At 55.3% G+C, this 17,136-nt stretch overlaps 1 protein-coding gene across 2 annotated transcripts in view; it reads left to right on the top strand.

Annotated features, from left to right (window-relative positions):
- LOC129074142 (myosin-6) overlaps positions 1-17,136 on the top strand; it is a 51,182-nt gene that overhangs the window by 13,453 nt on the left and 20,593 nt on the right. The window contains exons 1-10 of one of the 2 annotated variants that reach the window (XM_054577836.1): positions 12,138-12,191; positions 12,693-12,759; positions 13,087-13,302; positions 14,526-14,669; positions 14,919-15,075; positions 15,173-15,200; positions 15,444-15,555; positions 15,849-15,941; positions 16,571-16,634; positions 16,896-16,994. In XM_054577836.1, the coding sequence (XP_054433811.1) occupies positions 13,099-13,302; positions 14,526-14,669; positions 14,919-15,075; positions 15,173-15,200; positions 15,444-15,555; positions 15,849-15,941; positions 16,571-16,634; positions 16,896-16,994 (901 nt within the window). In that variant the 5' untranslated portion in view covers positions 12,138-12,191; positions 12,693-12,759; positions 13,087-13,098. Of the gene's footprint in view, positions 1-12,137; positions 12,192-12,692; positions 12,760-13,086; positions 13,303-14,525; positions 14,670-14,918; positions 15,076-15,172; positions 15,201-15,443; positions 15,556-15,848; positions 15,942-16,570; positions 16,635-16,895; positions 16,995-17,136 lie in introns of those variants that run through there. The other variant, XM_054577837.1, reaches the window with a different exon arrangement.

Genomic DNA, 17,136 nt, shown 5'->3' with positions numbered 1-17,136 from the left:
GCTGTTTTTCTGATGAAATCCTGCTGTTCATTTGTTCGTCACCATTTCCAACTGCTGGTGGGCTTTCCTGGAGCCCAAATGGCCTCCCTGGCCTCACCCTCCCTCCTTTCCTACAGGAAGGATTTTGAGCTGAATGCCCTTAATGCAAAGATTGAGGATGAGCAGGCCCTGGGCAGTCAGCTGCAGAAGAAGATCAAAGAGCTTCAGGTAAATTCTGGGATGCCCAGGGTGGGTGCTGGACTCCCTGGACTAGTTCTCAGCTTCCCAACCCCCTCTCCCCAGCATTATAGGCAATTGTTATGGGCCCATGAAGGGAGACACTGAGCTACCATAGTTCCCCCACGGAACACCTCCATGAGGGACTGGGTGACCTCGGCATGCTGTAGGAAGACACCTTGAAAAGCTCACAGGTCTGGGGGACAGAAATCTTGGCTTCTTATTTCAGTTCTAGATTAGCCAATGACAGTAGGGGAGCCCACTGCAGATCTCTGGGTCTCCATAGACTCCCCTGTTGCCTGGTAGCTTTTAAGGTCTCTTCAGCCCTGATGGTCTGTGAGGTTGGTTCTTACTTCTAGAGCAGACACTGGTAGGTCTTTAGCTGTCTGGTCAGACAAACATGGCTCTCTCATTTTAACTTTTATTATTTTCCCTACTAAACTGTTTTAGCTATCCCTAGAGCATAGGTGTCTTTGTCCCTCTTCAAGAACAAGCTTCAACCACTTTCCTTCCAGTAAAGAGAATGTAAATGTTCCGGCCTAAAGGATGGCTAACTCTGCTGTCCAAACCATCTCCCCCAAATCCTTTTCTTTCCACACCTCCACTGGTAGAACTAAACTGACTTGCTGTTCCAGGAGTCTTGTAGAGCAGGGGTAGGGGGTTCCGGATGGAGGGCTCCAGCGCAATGGGTCTGAGCCCTTTGTGCCCGGGCCCAGGCACGCATCGAGGAGCTGGAGGAGGAGCTGGAGGCTGAGCGCACTGCCAGAGCCAAGGTGGAGAAGCTGCGCTCAGACCTGTCCCGGGAGCTGGAGGAGATCAGCGAGCGCCTGGAAGAGGCGGGCGGGGCCACCTCTGTACAGATTGAGATGAACAAGAAGCGTGAGGCTGAGTTCCAGAAGATGAGGCGGGACCTGGAGGAGGCCACGCTGCAGCACGAGGCCACGGCAGCAGCCCTGCGCAAGAAGCACGCCGACAGTGTGGCTGAGCTGAGCGAGCAGATCGACAACCTGCAGCGTGTGAAGCAGAAGCTGGAGAAAGAGAAGAGCGAGTTCAAGCTGGAGCTGGACGATGTCACCTCCAACATGGATCAGATCATTAAGGCCAAGGTGGGTCTCTGCTTAGCCTCTTCCCTCCTCCAATTTCTTCACTCACCTCCACATTCTGCCCATGCCTTCTCCTCTCTTCTTTGATGGCTGTTTCCTGTTTTCCTTCTTCTACCCGCTTCTCTGATCTCTCCTTCCTTCCATGCCTTCCCTCTTGCTTCTCCTTTCATTGCTCCCATTATACCCCTGAAAGTGCCCCCCTACAAGTACTGTCTGACTCTCCTTTTTCTCTCAGGCTAACCTGGAGAAAATGTGCCGGACCTTGGAAGACCAGATGAATGAGCATCGGAGCAAAGCTGAGGAGACCCAGCGTTCTGTCAATGACCTCACCAGCCAGCGGGCCAAGCTGCAGACTGAGAATGGTGAGCACTGCCCCAGGCTTGGGTAGACACACACATACCTCTCTAGAGAACGGGCCCGAAGGTTAGGAGAGGGGTTGGGGGAGAGAGGGAGTGTCTGGCCTTCAAGAGTTGGGTGTGCCTTGGTGCCTTTCCAGGTGAGCTGTCCCGACAACTGGATGAGAAGGAGGCGCTGATCTCCCAGCTGACCCGAGGGAAGCTCACCTACACTCAGCAGCTGGAGGACCTCAAGAGGCAGCTGGAGGAGGAGGTTAAGGTGAGGCCTATACTCAGGCCACCAGCCCCCTGCCAGGAGCATAGCAGCTGGCCTTGCATCCACATCATTTCCTTTCCCCAGATTGGGGTTGCTGTTCATCCATTATTCTTCCAGAATTCCAAAAGGAGTAATGGCCTATTCCCCACCACATGCCTCTTAAGTCCAATCCCCAGGCTGAGGCTTTCTGCTGCCATTCCCAGAGGGCTGCGGGGGAGGCCACGGGCTAAGGGTGCCTGTGGGTCCTGGGTTAGCAGGGCAATTTAAAACTAGAGAAAGAAATTCACTGAAGCCTATTCCTAGTGTTTTCCTGGGCTCTTGAAAAAGGGGAAGGAATACGGCTTTATGAAAAGGCCAGGGCTCAAATTCTAACCTACCTCTTAAAGCTTGGTGATCTTGGGGAAATCACCTAACCTCTCTGAGCCTCTGCCTTCTCCCTTCAAAATGGAGGCAGGGATGATAATGCCTGCTGCGGTGAGGAGCACAGGGTGATGGGCATGAAGCTTTTTGTAAATAGCGCAGTGCTGCATGGGCGGACTTTCTCATTAGTACTCAGTAAACCATTCCAGGTCCACTGGGGATTTAGAGATAGGCGAGCCATGGAAAGGCTGTTGAAAATAGGGTGAGGAGATGGGCAAGGGCTGATGTCGCTTAATGGAGAAAGCTGAGCCCACCTCCTGGTGTTCACCTCCCCAGGCAAAGAACGCCTTGGCCCACGCACTGCAGTCGGCCCGGCACGACTGTGACCTGCTCCGGGAGCAGTATGAGGAGGAGACAGAGGCCAAGGCCGAGCTGCAGCGCGTCCTGTCCAAGGCCAACTCAGAGGTGGCCCAGTGGAGGACCAAGTACGAGACAGACGCCATCCAGCGGACGGAGGAGCTCGAGGAAGCCAAGTGAGTCCCAGGCAGCCCGCCTCTGGCTGAGGCCCCTTTGCAGACGGGACGCCAATGCTGCCTGATCCCCAGTAGACTGGCCACGGGGGATGGATACTTAGCTAAGTTTTGACTACACAGGAGGACCCTGCCCTGGTCCCATCTCCTTCTCCTCTCAGGGAAGCTTTTTGCTCGCGTTATGTTTCTTATTCAAATATAAGACGAACAAAAGGTTTGTCTGAGGGCAGAGCGCTCCCACCTGGGGCAGGGTGCTGTGGCAGGGGGAGATGGGGTGGCTCGCAGAAGCTCATATGCCCTCCTTGTCTGCAGCCTGAAGGCTGGCCCAGGGTTAGAGGGATGCCATCCAGAAGACCCTCCTGGGTGCTGTGGTTCTTCATCCCTTGCCACCAAAACTCTCTGCCTGCTCAGATCTCCTCCCTCTGGGGCCCATCCTCAGACTTCTTCCACACACGTCTGAATTTTCAAGTATTGTTTTCCAGAAGTCTCATGTCATTTCCTCTTGTCCAAATCCACACTCTCCATCCTCCCCATCCTCCCTTCCCACCCCCACCTCCTGGGCAGGAAGAAGCTGGCCCAGCGGTTGCAGGATGCTGAGGAGGCCGTGGAGGCCGTCAATGCCAAGTGCTCGTCACTGGAGAAGACCAAACACCGGCTGCAGAATGAGATCGAGGACCTGATGGTGGACGTGGAGCGCTCCAACGCAGCCGCCGCGGCCCTGGACAAGAAGCAGAGGAACTTCGACAAGGTGGGGCCTGCTGGGGGCCGCAGCCAGCGGGTGGAGCAGGGCTACCTGCATCCGTCCAAGGCCAGGAACACCCTCCTTGGAGGCAGGGAGGAGGCTGAGCCCGGGCAGGGGGCCTGGGCAGCCCCTGGAGGTGGGGCAGGGCTGCACACTGAGCCCCAACCCTGTCCCCGCAGATCCTGGCCGAATGGAAGCAGAAGTACGAGGAGTCACAGTCAGAGCTGGAGTCCTCACAGAAGGAGGCGCGCTCCCTCAGCACAGAGCTCTTCAAGCTCAAGAACGCCTATGAGGAGTCCTTGGAGCACCTGGAGACCTTCAAGAGGGAGAACAAGAACCTTCAGGGTGCGTTGAGGCCCAAAGGGCAGGGAGAAGTGGGAAGAATGCCCCTTTGTGGTGCACATATGGCCTCCAAGAGGCATGCCCTCCCTCAAGGGACCAGGGCAGCCCCCAGCTGAGTTGTTCGGGCCTCTCCCACAGAGGAGATCTCCGATCTGACTGAGCAGCTGGGTGCCAGTGGGAAGAGCATCCATGAGCTGGAAAAGATCCGCAAGCAGCTGGATGCCGAGAAGCTGGAGCTGCAGTCAGCCCTGGAGGAGGCAGAGGTATGTGTGTGGAGTTGGGGGGTGAGCAGAGCGGGGAGTAGAGCTCTAGGCTGTGGTCTCTATTGTTATCTCCCTTTTGTCTGATTTGTTCAAGGTCACTCAGCTTACTTTGCACAAACATTTTACCTATCATATCTTAGAAAAGATTTCCTGTTTTCACTCTCCTTCCCTTCCCACCTCTGCCTCCCTCTTTGGGATTTTTACATTCTATACCTGCGTGCATTTGTTTCCTTAGTAACACCTTTCTCTTCATTTTCCTCTTTACCTTTATTGCTAGCTTTTCTCTATGAGGCCTGAACTACCTTATATTAGGCCTATTTTTTTCCCTTTAAATTCTCTTTTCTTCTTCCTCTTAATGTTTCTTTAACTGAACCACTCACACCACTCTTGAATTCACTTTGTATCCATAACATGGACAGACCCCTGCCTCCACCATGTGCCCTGACTCCCTGCCTCAACCCTCTCTCCCCACCACCCTCCCAGGCTTCCCTGGAGCACGAGGAGGGCAAGATCCTTCGGGCCCAGCTGGAGTTCAACCAGATCAAAGCAGAGATGGAGCGGAAGCTGGCTGAGAAGGACGAGGAGATGGAGCAGGCCAAGCGCAACCACCTGCGGGTGGTGGACTCGCTGCAGACCTCCCTGGACGCGGAGACGCGCAGCCGCAATGAGGCCCTGCGTGTGAAGAAGAAGATGGAGGGCGACCTCAATGAGATGGAGATCCAGCTCAGCCACGCCAACCGCATGGCCGCTGAGGCCCAGAAGCAGCTCAAGAACCTCCAGAGCCTGCTGAAGGTACCCGGTGACTCCTGGAAGCAGGGAGTCAGCTTCCCAGAGAGGAGGTGGCCTCCACATGGCCAAGTTGGGTGGTGGTGTCCCATCACAGGTCCGGGTCCCTCCTGCCCCAGGGCCATTGCAGAGACAACACACAGGCTCCTCCTGAGCCACCACAATGGGTTCTCCATCGACATCCAGTTCGGTGCAACAGCCTTCTGATGGGCCCAGCGGCCAGCTGCCTCTCTCATGCCCATCCTCCTGATCCACAGGACACCCAGATCCAGCTGGACGACGCAGTCCGGGCCAACGATGACCTGAAGGAGAACATCGCCATTGTGGAGCGGCGCAACAACCTGCTGCAGGCTGAGCTGGAGGAGCTGCGGTCCGTGGTGGAGCAGACGGAGAGGTCTCGGAAGCTGGCTGAGCAGGAGCTGATCGAGACCAGCGAGCGGGTGCAGCTGCTGCACTCCCAGGTGAGCAGTTCCCCTGGGCTCTTCTGGAGGAAAGCACAGGCTGCTGGACCCAGCAGGTGAGGTTTGGAAGCCAGTCGTGGATGCTTAGTGCTTTTTATGCTCTGCCCACCCTGGCCCTCAGAACACCAGCCTCCTCAACCAGAAGAAAAAGATGGAGGCAGACCTGTCTCAGCTCCAGACTGAAGTGGAGGAGGCCGTGCAGGAGTGCAGGAACGCTGAGGAGAAGGCCAAGAAGGCCATCACAGACGTAAGTGCCCCCACCCCGCCCGCCTGCTCCCGACCAGGGTCTCCTTGCTGCGCGGTGAGTGTGAGAGGACTCAGCCAGACCACATCTCACTTCTCTCCTATCCACAGGCCGCCATGATGGCGGAGGAGCTGAAGAAGGAGCAGGACACCAGCGCCCACCTGGAGCGCATGAAGAAGAACATGGAGCAGACCATTAAGGACCTGCAGCACCGGCTGGACGAGGCTGAGCAGATCGCCCTCAAGGGCGGCAAGAAGCAGCTGCAGAAGCTGGAGGCCCGGGTGCGGGAGCTGGAGAATGAGCTGGAGGCTGAGCAGAAGCGCAACGCGGAGTCGATCAAGGGCATGAGGAAGAGTGAGCGCCGCATCAAGGAGCTCACCTACCAGGTGCGGCTGGTGGCTGCTCTGTGGTAGGGCTCTCTGCATTATGGCAGCCAGGGTGACAACCTTCCAAGAGGAATGAAGTGTTCTCTGTGAGCCTCTGCCAGGGCAAGGGGTGGAGTGTAACCCCTGGATGCCCAATTACACACTGCTGAGCCCTGTTCTACTCTGAGTGTTCCCTGGCTCAGGGGTCAGGCGCAGAGACTCCTGGCTGACAGCTCCCCCTCAGCTCTACCTTCAGCCTGTCCCCTGCAGAGACACACAGAACTTTAGACAGAGCGCAGCCTGCAGTGTTACCAGAAAGCAAATATGTGGCCAGGCTTTGGCCTGGCACCATCACCACCAAAATAAACCAAAAATATACCAAAACCATTCAAACAAATCATAAAACTTTTCAGTTACACAAGGAGATAAAGTAGACTTTGGCTTTCCATGGTGTTTTCTAGAGTCAGACTTTAGTAGATTTTGTTTCTGTCCAATCCAGAAAGTCACCATACCTCTAAGCACATTTGTCCTTAATCTCGATCAAGTCTATGTCCTTTTCCTGCAGTTGCTGCCAGCTCCTGCTAGGTTCTAGCACTGGGGGATTGTACTCCACAGGGTCCCAGAACCTCCAAGAGCCTGCTACCCAAAACAGCAAACACGCACAATTTTCTACACAATTTTGAGAGTCCTATCAGCTCCCTAGACCCTTTTCTGATACAAACCAGCAAAAATATTTATACTCTTTTGGGCCAGGTGAAAAATTATAAGGTGAATGCAAGTGTTTGGTGAGGATCAGAAAGTAGAATAAAAATAGCAAGTGGGGGGAAGGGGCACGCCTCCTGTGACTATGCCGTCCTCACTCCTGACCACCCCGACCCCAGACGGAAGAGGACAGAAAGAACCTGCTGAGGCTGCAGGACCTGGTGGACAAGCTGCAGCTGAAGGTCAAGGCCTACAAGCGCCAGGCCGAGGAGGCGGTGAGTGACCTTGCTTGGGACTGAGCCTGGAGGACAGGCATGGGAGCCGGTGCCCCAGGCTGGGAGGCTGAGAACCCCGGGGCCGCCTCTTACCTCATTCTCCCCACTAAACACCCATAGGAGGAGCAGGCCAACACCAACCTGTCCAAGTTCCGCAAGGTTCAGCACGAGCTGGATGAAGCAGAGGAGCGGGCAGACATCGCTGAGTCCCAGGTCAACAAGCTTCGGGCCAAGAGCCGTGACATTGGCACCAAGGTGAGTTCCCCACCCTCACCCAGGCCGTATTAGTGATCCCTATGATAGTGTGCCCCCCATCAGTGCCTAGACTCAGCCCCCAACACAAGGATGCCTTCTCTTTATTCGTCCCCCACAAGGCCCTAGAGGGCAAGGTGATTCAATCCTCTGTGATTTCTAAGATTCTTCTAGCTCTCACTTTCAGTGATTTTGCAAATACCAGCCCTAGGGTGACCAGCAACCCTAGAAAACCCCACTTGATATGTATACCCAGCATGCTCCAATTTCTCCCAGCTGCTAGTCTCCACTCCTCTTTCACCTAGTTTTGACGTACAACCTTGTAATGCAAACCTAAAGTGGCCATCCCAGAGCACCTCTTGTCCTCACCCGCACAGCTCCCTCTGGAAGACCCCAGAGCCCTACCACCCAGAGCATGCCCTCCACACCAGTCCCTAGGACACAACTCCTGCCGTCACAGGGGACCCCTGTCAGGCCACCCAGCAGTCCACCGCCCTGCTGAGTGCCCTGTCTCCCGTTTGTTTTCTATGCCAACCCCTACGCAACACCCACCTTTCCAGACCTAAGTTGGACTTTATTTCCTTTCAAAGGGCTTGAATGAAGAGTAGCTTTGCCATGGCTTCTTGATCTGCTCAGCCCTGAGGATGCCAACAGAATCCAGTCCTAGAACCTATAAAGCAGCCCTTTTGGAGGAAGGCGAATAAAGCAATTTTCCTTGACGTGAGATCCTACTTCTGGACTTTTCTTCCCTGCCTGCCAACCATGAGGACACACATACGGGGGTGGATACAGGGGTGAGGGAAGGAGGGGCAGCTTCACAGACCAGACCAAGGAGGCCTCCCCACGGATCCTGTGAGGCTCTGAGCATCCCCAGTGCAATGATGCCTGTGCTTCCCTTCACCTCCTCCTCAGCAGCTGACACCTCTCCTCCCAGCCCTCTTCCTGGCTCAGAGACACTCAAGGTTAAAGAGATTCTAGGGAAACTCTAAAGACTTGCCTCGAGCGTGTGAGCCCCTCTGCTGTGGACATACATCCCAGCTCTGATCACCGCTCCCCCTCCACCACCACCAACACCAGGGCTGAGCCATGGGGAGAAGGGTTAGTATGTAGGATACCCTCTTAGGTATGACCTCAGATAGGCTGGGTAATGTCCTCTAAGCCTCAGTCAAGTCAGGTCTCTGAAAGGGCACAAGGACTTGCAGCTGCAGCCCACTACCCTTCCAGACACAGCCACCACTGTCTCCAAACACCCCCAGAGGCCAGGCCCCTGCCCCCACCTCACCAGGAGCCTGTGCTCCCAGCCCACTTTCATCTCCTCATCAACTGAGGCCTGGCTCCACCATCCAGGGGACTCCTTTCTTCTCCCTCATTTCTTCCCACTGTCACTTCCTTCCCCAAGACCATCCTCATCTGGACTTGCTAGAAAGTGGGAGATCTTTGGCCCATTTATATGTGGACATCTCTAGGGGAGGAAGGCAGATGAGGGACTGGGGAGAGTCATGTGTGAGCAGGACTCTGGAGAAAAGGAGGAAGGGATGGGTTGCTGAAGGGCTGGGAGGAAAAAGCAAGCCCCACTCCAAAGAAACAAGCCCAGGCCCCTCGAGTCACAACCACACTTGGGCTGCTTAGCAAAGGCCTGGGACTGTGGGCCACAGAAGGCAGGTGTTCAGGAGGCAATGGGACCATCGGCCTCCTGCTGAGGCTCCTGAAGCCTTGGTTCACCCTGAACTGAATGTCCCCAAGCCTGCCACACACAGCCGCTCACTCCCGGCCAAGCTCCCGCTCCATCCCCTACTCTGACCTCTGAGCTTTGAATGCAACAGACAGTATGAGGGCAAGGTCCCTTCCCAGGATGGAGGGATGCCAGTGTTAGATTACAGGAGAAGGGAGAGGGGAGAAAGGGAAAGGGAAGACCTGCGGAGAGAGAGAGGGAGAGAGCTCAGGAAAATGGGGGACAGGAGGACCAGGGAAACCGACAAAGAGAAAAGATACAGGAAGTGAGGAGAAAAGATCCACAGCCACTCCCACCTTTCTCCTCATACCTGTCTCCATTCTCCCACCCTAGGACCACTCCTCTTCCTAGGAAGGACTTGGAGAGCGATGAGGAGATGAGCAGGGAAAAGAGAAGGACACTCTCAAAAAGGGAGATGCAGGGGACACCCAGAGAATCTAAGTTCCCAAAGCAGAAGACAGAGCAGGATCTGGATGCTGAGAGAATGGCAGGCGATAGTGGATGTGAGAGAGGACTGGCAGCTGAGCCACAGGAGAGGAGGGTGCTAAGAGGGGATGGAAGAGAAGAAGGGAGGGTGAGCCTTGGATAGCGGAGCTGAAAGAGCTGGGGGGATGATCCTGGACCAAGGAAAGAATCCTGGGTCACCTTCGGATGCAAAAAAAAAAAAAATCAGGAAAGCTGAGAACAGTGCGATTAGAAAGTGGTCAACAAAGACTCTGGAGCAAGATGTGGAGGCAGAGACGAGACAGGCAGAGCGCAAGCAAAGGTCAGGCTTAGAGAAGGCAGAGACTTATGAAAATATAGGCATGTCAGACCCCGGGATGGACAGAAGCATGGCAGAGGCCAAGTCCGACTTTGAGAAAGGGAACCAGGAAGAGGGAAAGGATGGCCAGACACAGAGACAGACAGAGATACAGGGAGCCAGGCAAAGAGAGGCGACCTGGCGCCAAGGACGCTGGCCTTACCTCTTCATCCCCTCACCTGTGGCTGGAGCCTCCATCCCTTGCCCTCATGCTCTAGGACGTCCAGCAGAATGAGGAACTGCTTTAGGAGGAGCCGAGAGAGGATGGAGAACATGTACGGGTGTGAGAGCCAGAGGAGTGGAAGGGGCCTAGGAAAGGAAGAGGAGGGCAAACCAGACCACAGAGGGGGCAGAGCCCTGGAACCAAGTTAGCCCCTTCCCTCCTCCTCCTTCCATAGGACACAGCAGGAACTGCCTGCCACCCCTCACCCGCCTCTCCACCTATATCGAATCTGGCCTGCTCAGAGCACAGGGTTCCCTAGGGACAAAGCCTAGTCTTTGTCACCTGGACCTGCCCTAGCCTGACCTGGTGTTCTCAGCCCCTTATCACGTCCCCAGGACAATGGGAACCAGGCGTTGAGGCACTGAGCCAGGACTAACCCCCCAGCTTGCACAATGGGGCCTCAAGTGACCTCGAGCTGGGGACAGGTGGCCTGTATTCCCTTGGGTAACAATTTGACAAAGCACCTGCAGGAGATGGGTATGTGGGCTTGACTCACAGGACATTGGATATAGGATACAAGTCATCTGGAGATAGATGCATATCCCTGAGTCTGATAATGGAGCAGCGGAGGGTCCTGGGGAGCTGGAGACCTTGGGAGAGAAGCCACGTATTTAGTGGAAAGTTCTCCTACCCAGAGAAGCTGACCCCTGTCTGTCCTACCCACCTCCACACTCTAGAGCTATATTGAGAGGTGACAGTAGATGGGGTGGAGGGGGGAGAGGGGGGAGCTGGGAGAGTATTCTTGGGTGTGAGGGTGTAGGGGAAAGCCAGGGCAGGGGAGTCTGGCTTTGTTTCCTGAACACAATGTCCACTTAGTCATAACAGTCATGGCTGCTGAAGACCTGACACCTCCTGCATTTGAGAGGTGACATCGGTGGAGGCTGGGGAGGGAGCCCTTGGGGACCTAGGGCACTTGGGGACACCATGAAGAAAGGCATGTGAATATGAGCCCCAAAATCGTTGGAAAGGGCACCAGAGTTCTACCTGGGAAGGGGGGGCAGACTGCAGAGCTCCACCGGCACCGCCACCCCAGGCAACAAAGCGCTTAGGGCCCAACTGTTGTAAATCCCCAGGCTTGCCAGGCCCCAGCCAGCCTCAGCGGCACCTGTACCCTCTGGCAGTCCAGAGAGGCTGAAGGGAGCAGTTCCCCACCCCCACCCCTGTTCCCTCAGGCCCCAGGGATTAATGCTTCTTATCCCCTCACTGCCCCCCACCAGGAGCAAAGGGTGTCAGTGGGAGAGTAAAAGTGTATGTGTGCAAATGTGAGGGTGCTTAGGTTTATAAGTGTGAAAATCCTGCATGTGTATGGCTAAGCATGGGTGTGGACATGTGGTGGTCACGTTCGTATGTAAGGGTCCTGGACTGTGGGTCTGAGTACAGGTCTGCTGTGGTGGTATGAGGGAACACCCGCTTCCCTTGCTTGAGAAGTCGGACGGTGGGCAATGTATCAGGGGCATTAGGGGTGGGGCTGGGGGCTCCAGATGTGTCCCCAAGGCAGCACAGCCTCAAGTCCCCAGGAGGACACCTTAATGAAAACTTGGGGAGCAGAAGGTAACAAGACACAACCTTGGTGCTGAGAGAGGGCAGCACAGCAGTCACGGAGCTGATCAGCAGACCCCTTCCCCGGGCATCCTGGGCTTCAGCTCCCAGTGCCCAGCACTGCAGGACCCCAGGTGGGAGAGTGGGAGATGCTCCAAGACTAAGGCTATGTGAGGACAAGCCAGGGTGAAAAAGAGGGTGAACAAGGGCGGGGGAGCCTGTGGCTGGAGGACTGGGGACAAGTATCTGGCCCGCAGGAGAAGGTGACCCTCACCCAGTGTGCTCAACTCACCCTTTAGGTTAAAAATAACCAAGGTAAGGGAGAGGGAGGTGGTGTGAGAAGGTCCTGTCTTCCCACTATCTGCCCATCAGTCCTTTGGAAGGGAGGAATGTGCCCAAGGACTAAAAAAAGGCCCTGGAGCCAGAGGGGCTAGGGCAACAGACCTTTCATGGGCAAATCTGGAGGCCCGGTTGTCCTTCTCTCACCTCCAGAGCCAAAGGCTCAAGGGAGGAGGAGCTAGCACCAGAGAGAGGTGGGAGGGAGGGTCCCTCCGGAAGAACTCCAAATTTAGGCACGGGGTGGGGGCAGCGGGATATAAAAGGATCAGGCTCCAAGGACAGACAGATACTCATTTGAATCAGGTAAGAGTCGGGGTTGGGTGGGGGCTCTGTGGCCCACCCCCAGAGCTCCTACCCTGAGAGAGTCTGTCTTCACAGGAGGGAATAGAGTGCAGGTCAATTGGAGGCCCCAGGGTATTGCTAGAACTGCCTTTCTCCAGCCCCGGGAAGTTCCCACTGACAGAGAGGAGGTTTCAGTGGAAAAACCAGAAACCTCTTTTCTTCTCCCATCTGCCTTTCTTTCCTGCATCTGTCATCTCCTGCTTTCTGCGCCCTCCCCATACTGTCTCCATCATTCTCCCTCCTCTGATGGCTTCTCTCTCTTTGTCTGGTTTTATTTTGCTTCTTGGTCTTTGTCAATACTCATCATGCTTCTTTGTCTCTCCCCCTTGCTCTTCCTTCTTGGTTGGGGGTTCTAATCTCCTTGCTTCTCTCTGTTTCCCACTCTGATTCCGCATCCGACCCCGCTCTTCTCCCCGGCGGTCTGCTGCCATGGTTCTTCACCCTCTTTATCTCTTCTCTCAGCCTGACTGCACTTTTGTGGCTCCACCCATCGTCCAGACTCCAGAATTCTTTGTAAAGTGGTAACCAGGTGAGAACCACTCAATTTTCTCCTGGGAGCCAGGTTGCTAGACCAGGAGCTCACTGTCTGCCCTTGGAGCAGCTCAGCACCCCTCCTTAGCAAACTCCAGCCAGCTCCGCCCCATGCAGACCCCTCGCAGAGATTCTTCTTCAGCGCCACTTTAGAGGGCAAGGGAACAGAACTTGAGCAAGGAGGGTTGGACCCCAGCCAGGTGTTTCTGAAGGGAGGGGCTGGGAAGAGTGATAGGACCCAGGTGGTGAGAAGGTGGGGCAGAGAATTGGGGTACACAGAACAGTGCCACCCACTAAGGCCTGGGCCCTCCTATTTCGGCCACAGAGGAGCTACAAGATGAGTGAGGACGCCCAGATGGCCGACTTTGGGGAGGCGGCCCAGTACCTCCGCAAGTCAGAGAAGGAGCGTCTGGAGGCCCAGACACGGCCCTTCGACATCCGCACTGAGTGCTTCGTGCCTGATGACAAGGAGGAGTTTGTCAAGGCCAAGATTACATCCCGGGAGGGAGGCAAGGTCACGGCCGAGACGGAGAACGGCAAGGTGAGTGAAGCACAGGGCCAGGGGAAGGGGAGGGAAGGTTTTGGGGGAGGTGCAGGGTGGAGCCACTTGTAGCGGGAGCTGATAGGTCTTGGAGAAGAGCCAAAGCCAGAGGGGTGGCAGGACATGCTCCCTTGAGGAGCCTCGTATCTGAGGGAGAACTCTGCCCTTTCTCGGGCGGGCCTGTGCAGGTGTGACAGGGCGCCATTCCAGCGTTGCACACCCCTTGCCAGAAAGAATGCTGGAAACCTCAGCTGGTTTCCTCCTCAGGGGGGCCTTGTTGATAGAAAACATAGTCACAACATCCCATGAAGCTCCCTTCTCGAACTTGTATTCTGCTTCTCTGTGCCTCAGTTTCCTCCACAGACAAACTCCCAAATTCTCCTCACTCAAACCAAGAGCAAACTCATAGACCCAGATGGACACAAAGAGCAGGAATTCCTAAACTGAATGCTCAGTCCTGAGACTGGTGACTGGCACTCAGAAGCCCCTGGTCCCTGATCCCTCACACGAGCCGTGAGAATTGGCACTGGTCACCAGCAGCAGCTTAGAACCATATGCCTCTCAGACACACTTACTGAATGTTGCATCCCATCGAGATGTGGAATCAGGGGCCATAGCCCACCGTGGGCTTTGACTCCAACCCCAGCTCTGCCACTAACTAGCCGCCATGCCAGCAAATCATTTCATTATTGAAGCCACAGTGTCCTCTACCATAACAAATGCTGGAATACTTGCCCACAGGATCTAATGACGCCAGGGCATGGCAAACTGACCATTGCCAATCAAACCAGCGACAGTGGCCATCGGGAAGGTAGGGTAGGGTAGATGGGATATTTTTCCAGTAGAGGTGAAGGTTTGCCCCAAGCACTGCCCCAGGAGTCACAGTAACGTAATAAGGTTACGTGCACAGATAGCAGAGCTGGTAGCCCTCCAAGTTTGCCCCTAGACACTTGAAGCAGGGACTGAAAAAAAATACTCAAGGACACAGGATCTGGGGTGTTGACAAGATGCAGGGACTTTAGGATGATCCCTAGGGTAGGAGAGACAGTGGGTGGGCAAATTTTCTGGGGCACTCTGAAGTAGGACCTGGGTACTTGTCGGAGAAGAGCTGGGGGAGCGAGGCTGGGTGGTGGCCTGTGTTCTGGGAAGAGGTAAGTGGGTGAGGCTGGTGACCCCAGACTGGAAGGTGACATCCTGTCCTACTGCCCATGCTGCCTCCCTAGACGGTGACCGTGAAGGAGGACCAGGTGTTGCAGCAGAACCCGCCCAAATTCGACAAGATCGAGGACATGGCCATGCTGACCTTCCTGCACGAGCCCGCTGTGCTCTTCAACCTCAAGGAGCGCTATGCAGCCTGGATGATTTATGTGAGTGCATTCTGCACATGGCAGGGAGCCCGTCCTGGACCAAGACCCAAGTAGGCCAGGGCAACATTCTCAAGGCGAGAAGGTCAAATATCTCCCAAGGGGCCCACCACCCCCTCCCCCCTCCTGCCCCTGGTCAGCTGCAAGAAGAGAGGAGCCAACTGGGGTGACCAGGGACTTTCCTGCCTGCTACCACTGCCCTTCCCAGGTTCTCCCTTCCAACCTCTCATGCCTGCTTGTCTCTTGCTCCAGACCTACTCAGGCCTCTTCTGCGTCACCGTCAACCCCTACAAGTGGCTGCCGGTGTACAACGCTGAGGTGGTGGCTGCCTACCGGGGCAAGAAGAGGAGTGAGGCGCCGCCCCACATCTTCTCCATCTCTGACAATGCCTATCAGTACATGCTGACAGGTGGGCCCTGTGTCCCTGACCTGTGCCCCTCAGCCCCTCAGCTATGGGCCTAGGCCCTCAGCCCTGACCCAACTGCCTGTCCTCTTTTCTCTTCCAGATCGGGAGAACCAGTCCATCCTCATTACGTGAGTGAGCGCCACCTACACACAGATGGGCTTGGGCAGACCCAGGCTGATTCCTCAGGGTCAGGAGGGGAGGAAAGGTTTAAGGTTGTGATTGCAAGGAGCGTGGGGCACTGCGCTCTCAGAGAAGTGCTGGAGTGACCAGTGATGATGGGCAAATTCTCCTGGTGGAGGAGGGGGCAGTGCTGAACTCTAAATAGAGAGCAGTGGGAATCCTAGGTTCTGATGAGATCCTGTTGCCTCCAGCGGAGAATCCGGAGCAGGGAAGACTGTGAACACAAAACGTGTCATCCAGTATTTTGCCAGCATCGCAGCCATAGGCGACCGTGGCAAGAAGGACAATCCCAATGCAAACAAGGTGCGGGATGGACCACAGGCTCAGCAGAAAGAGTCTGGGACAGACTGACCCTGGTGTCCCTGACCCCTGACCTGGGGAATGGTGGTGGCAGCAGCACTGAGCCCAGTGCTCAAGACCTTCCTGGCAAAAGTCACACACTCTAAAGTCCGAATATGCCCATTGGAGCTGCAGACTCCTCAACACTCCACCCAGCCCCGTCCCCATTTCCCAGGACCAGAGCAGCCCCCTGCCCTTCTCACCAGTGCCCGAAGGTAGACAGAAGATGAACTCCCAGGGCTCTGCTCCCTCTGCAGGGCACCCTGGAGGACCAGATCATCCAGGCCAACCCTGCCCTGGAGGCCTTCGGCAACGCCAAGACCGTCCGGAATGACAACTCCTCCCGCTTCGTGAGTGCCCTTGACCACTACCAACTGGTCTCATCTGGCCTTAACATAAAAAAAAGGGGGTACTGTTTTACTGGTACTAATGACACCCAGCTGATTGTCCTGTGTCTGGCTTTGGAATATCAACAAGTGTGTGTTCACACGTACACAACCTTCCTGGCTCAGCCTTGCTCTGGAAACTCAAGAAAACAGACCCAGAGTCACCACAGCTGTTCCATAGTCAAGAAATGGAGTAGATTTGGCCACATTCTAGATTTCCCTTATGTATGTTTCCAGAGCTCTTCCACATTAAAGTGGGAAGAGGTCATAGATATTGGAGCCAATTTCCCAGCTTTACCCTAGCCCAGCAAGTGCCATACCTGTCTGAGCTCTAGTCCCTTCATCTGTACTGAGAAGATTACATGAGGTCATATCAAGAGTACAAACAGGAGGCATTCTCTCTGTCCTCATTCCTGTGCCATTGTTTCTGGATGTATGTGGGTACGGGCATCCTTTCCCTGCTTTCCTGGCTCAACTAGGACCCCAAATCAGTCATTTATATTTCCAAGGCATTCTGAGTTACATTGAGGTCTAAGATCCCTATTCTGTCTCTTCTGGCCACTTCCCTCACTCTTTGTCTCATCTGCCCCCAGGGGAAATTCATCAGAATCCACTTTGGAGCCACTGGAAAGCTGGCTTCTGCTGACATAGAGACCTGTGAGTATGCAGGCAGCCCTGCCCACCTCGCCGGGTGCTCCTCCTCTGCCTCTTTTCCCTGCAGGTGGCTCTAGTACATCATTTCCCCTCCATCTTCTGTGTCTGTCTACATCTGCCTCTTGGCTTTAGTTTAGTCCTGTGTTCCTCAAACCATGGCTTTCCCCTGACTCTGTCCATTTTGCTGTAGAAACCTGATTTCCACCCTTTTGCTGTATTGTCTCTCTCCCCTTCCTTACCCACCTTCTGCTCTCCTCACTTCAGACCTCCTAGAGAAGTCCCGGGTGATCTTCCAGCTCAAGGCTGAGAGGAACTACCACATCTTCTACCAGATCCTGTCTAACAAGAAGCCAGAGCTGCTGGGTGAGCCTGGCCCCATGCCCCGGCTGCCCCACTGCTGTCCCCAGACAGGGCGGGTGCCCTCCATTTCCTCGCCCTGCCCCGCCACCCCACTCAGCTCCCCCTTTCCTCCATCTGCTCAGTGGCTTTCCCTTTCTGCCCTACT

This window comes from Pteronotus mesoamericanus, unplaced genomic scaffold, assembly GCF_021234165.1.
Source record: "Pteronotus mesoamericanus isolate MK-2021 breed Mesoamerican mustached bat unplaced genomic scaffold, CSHL_Meso_final contig_46, whole genome shotgun sequence".
NCBI classification, from domain to species: Eukaryota; Metazoa; Chordata; class Mammalia; order Chiroptera; family Mormoopidae; genus Pteronotus; species Pteronotus mesoamericanus.
This window is presented reverse-complemented; position numbering and strand designations above follow the sequence as displayed.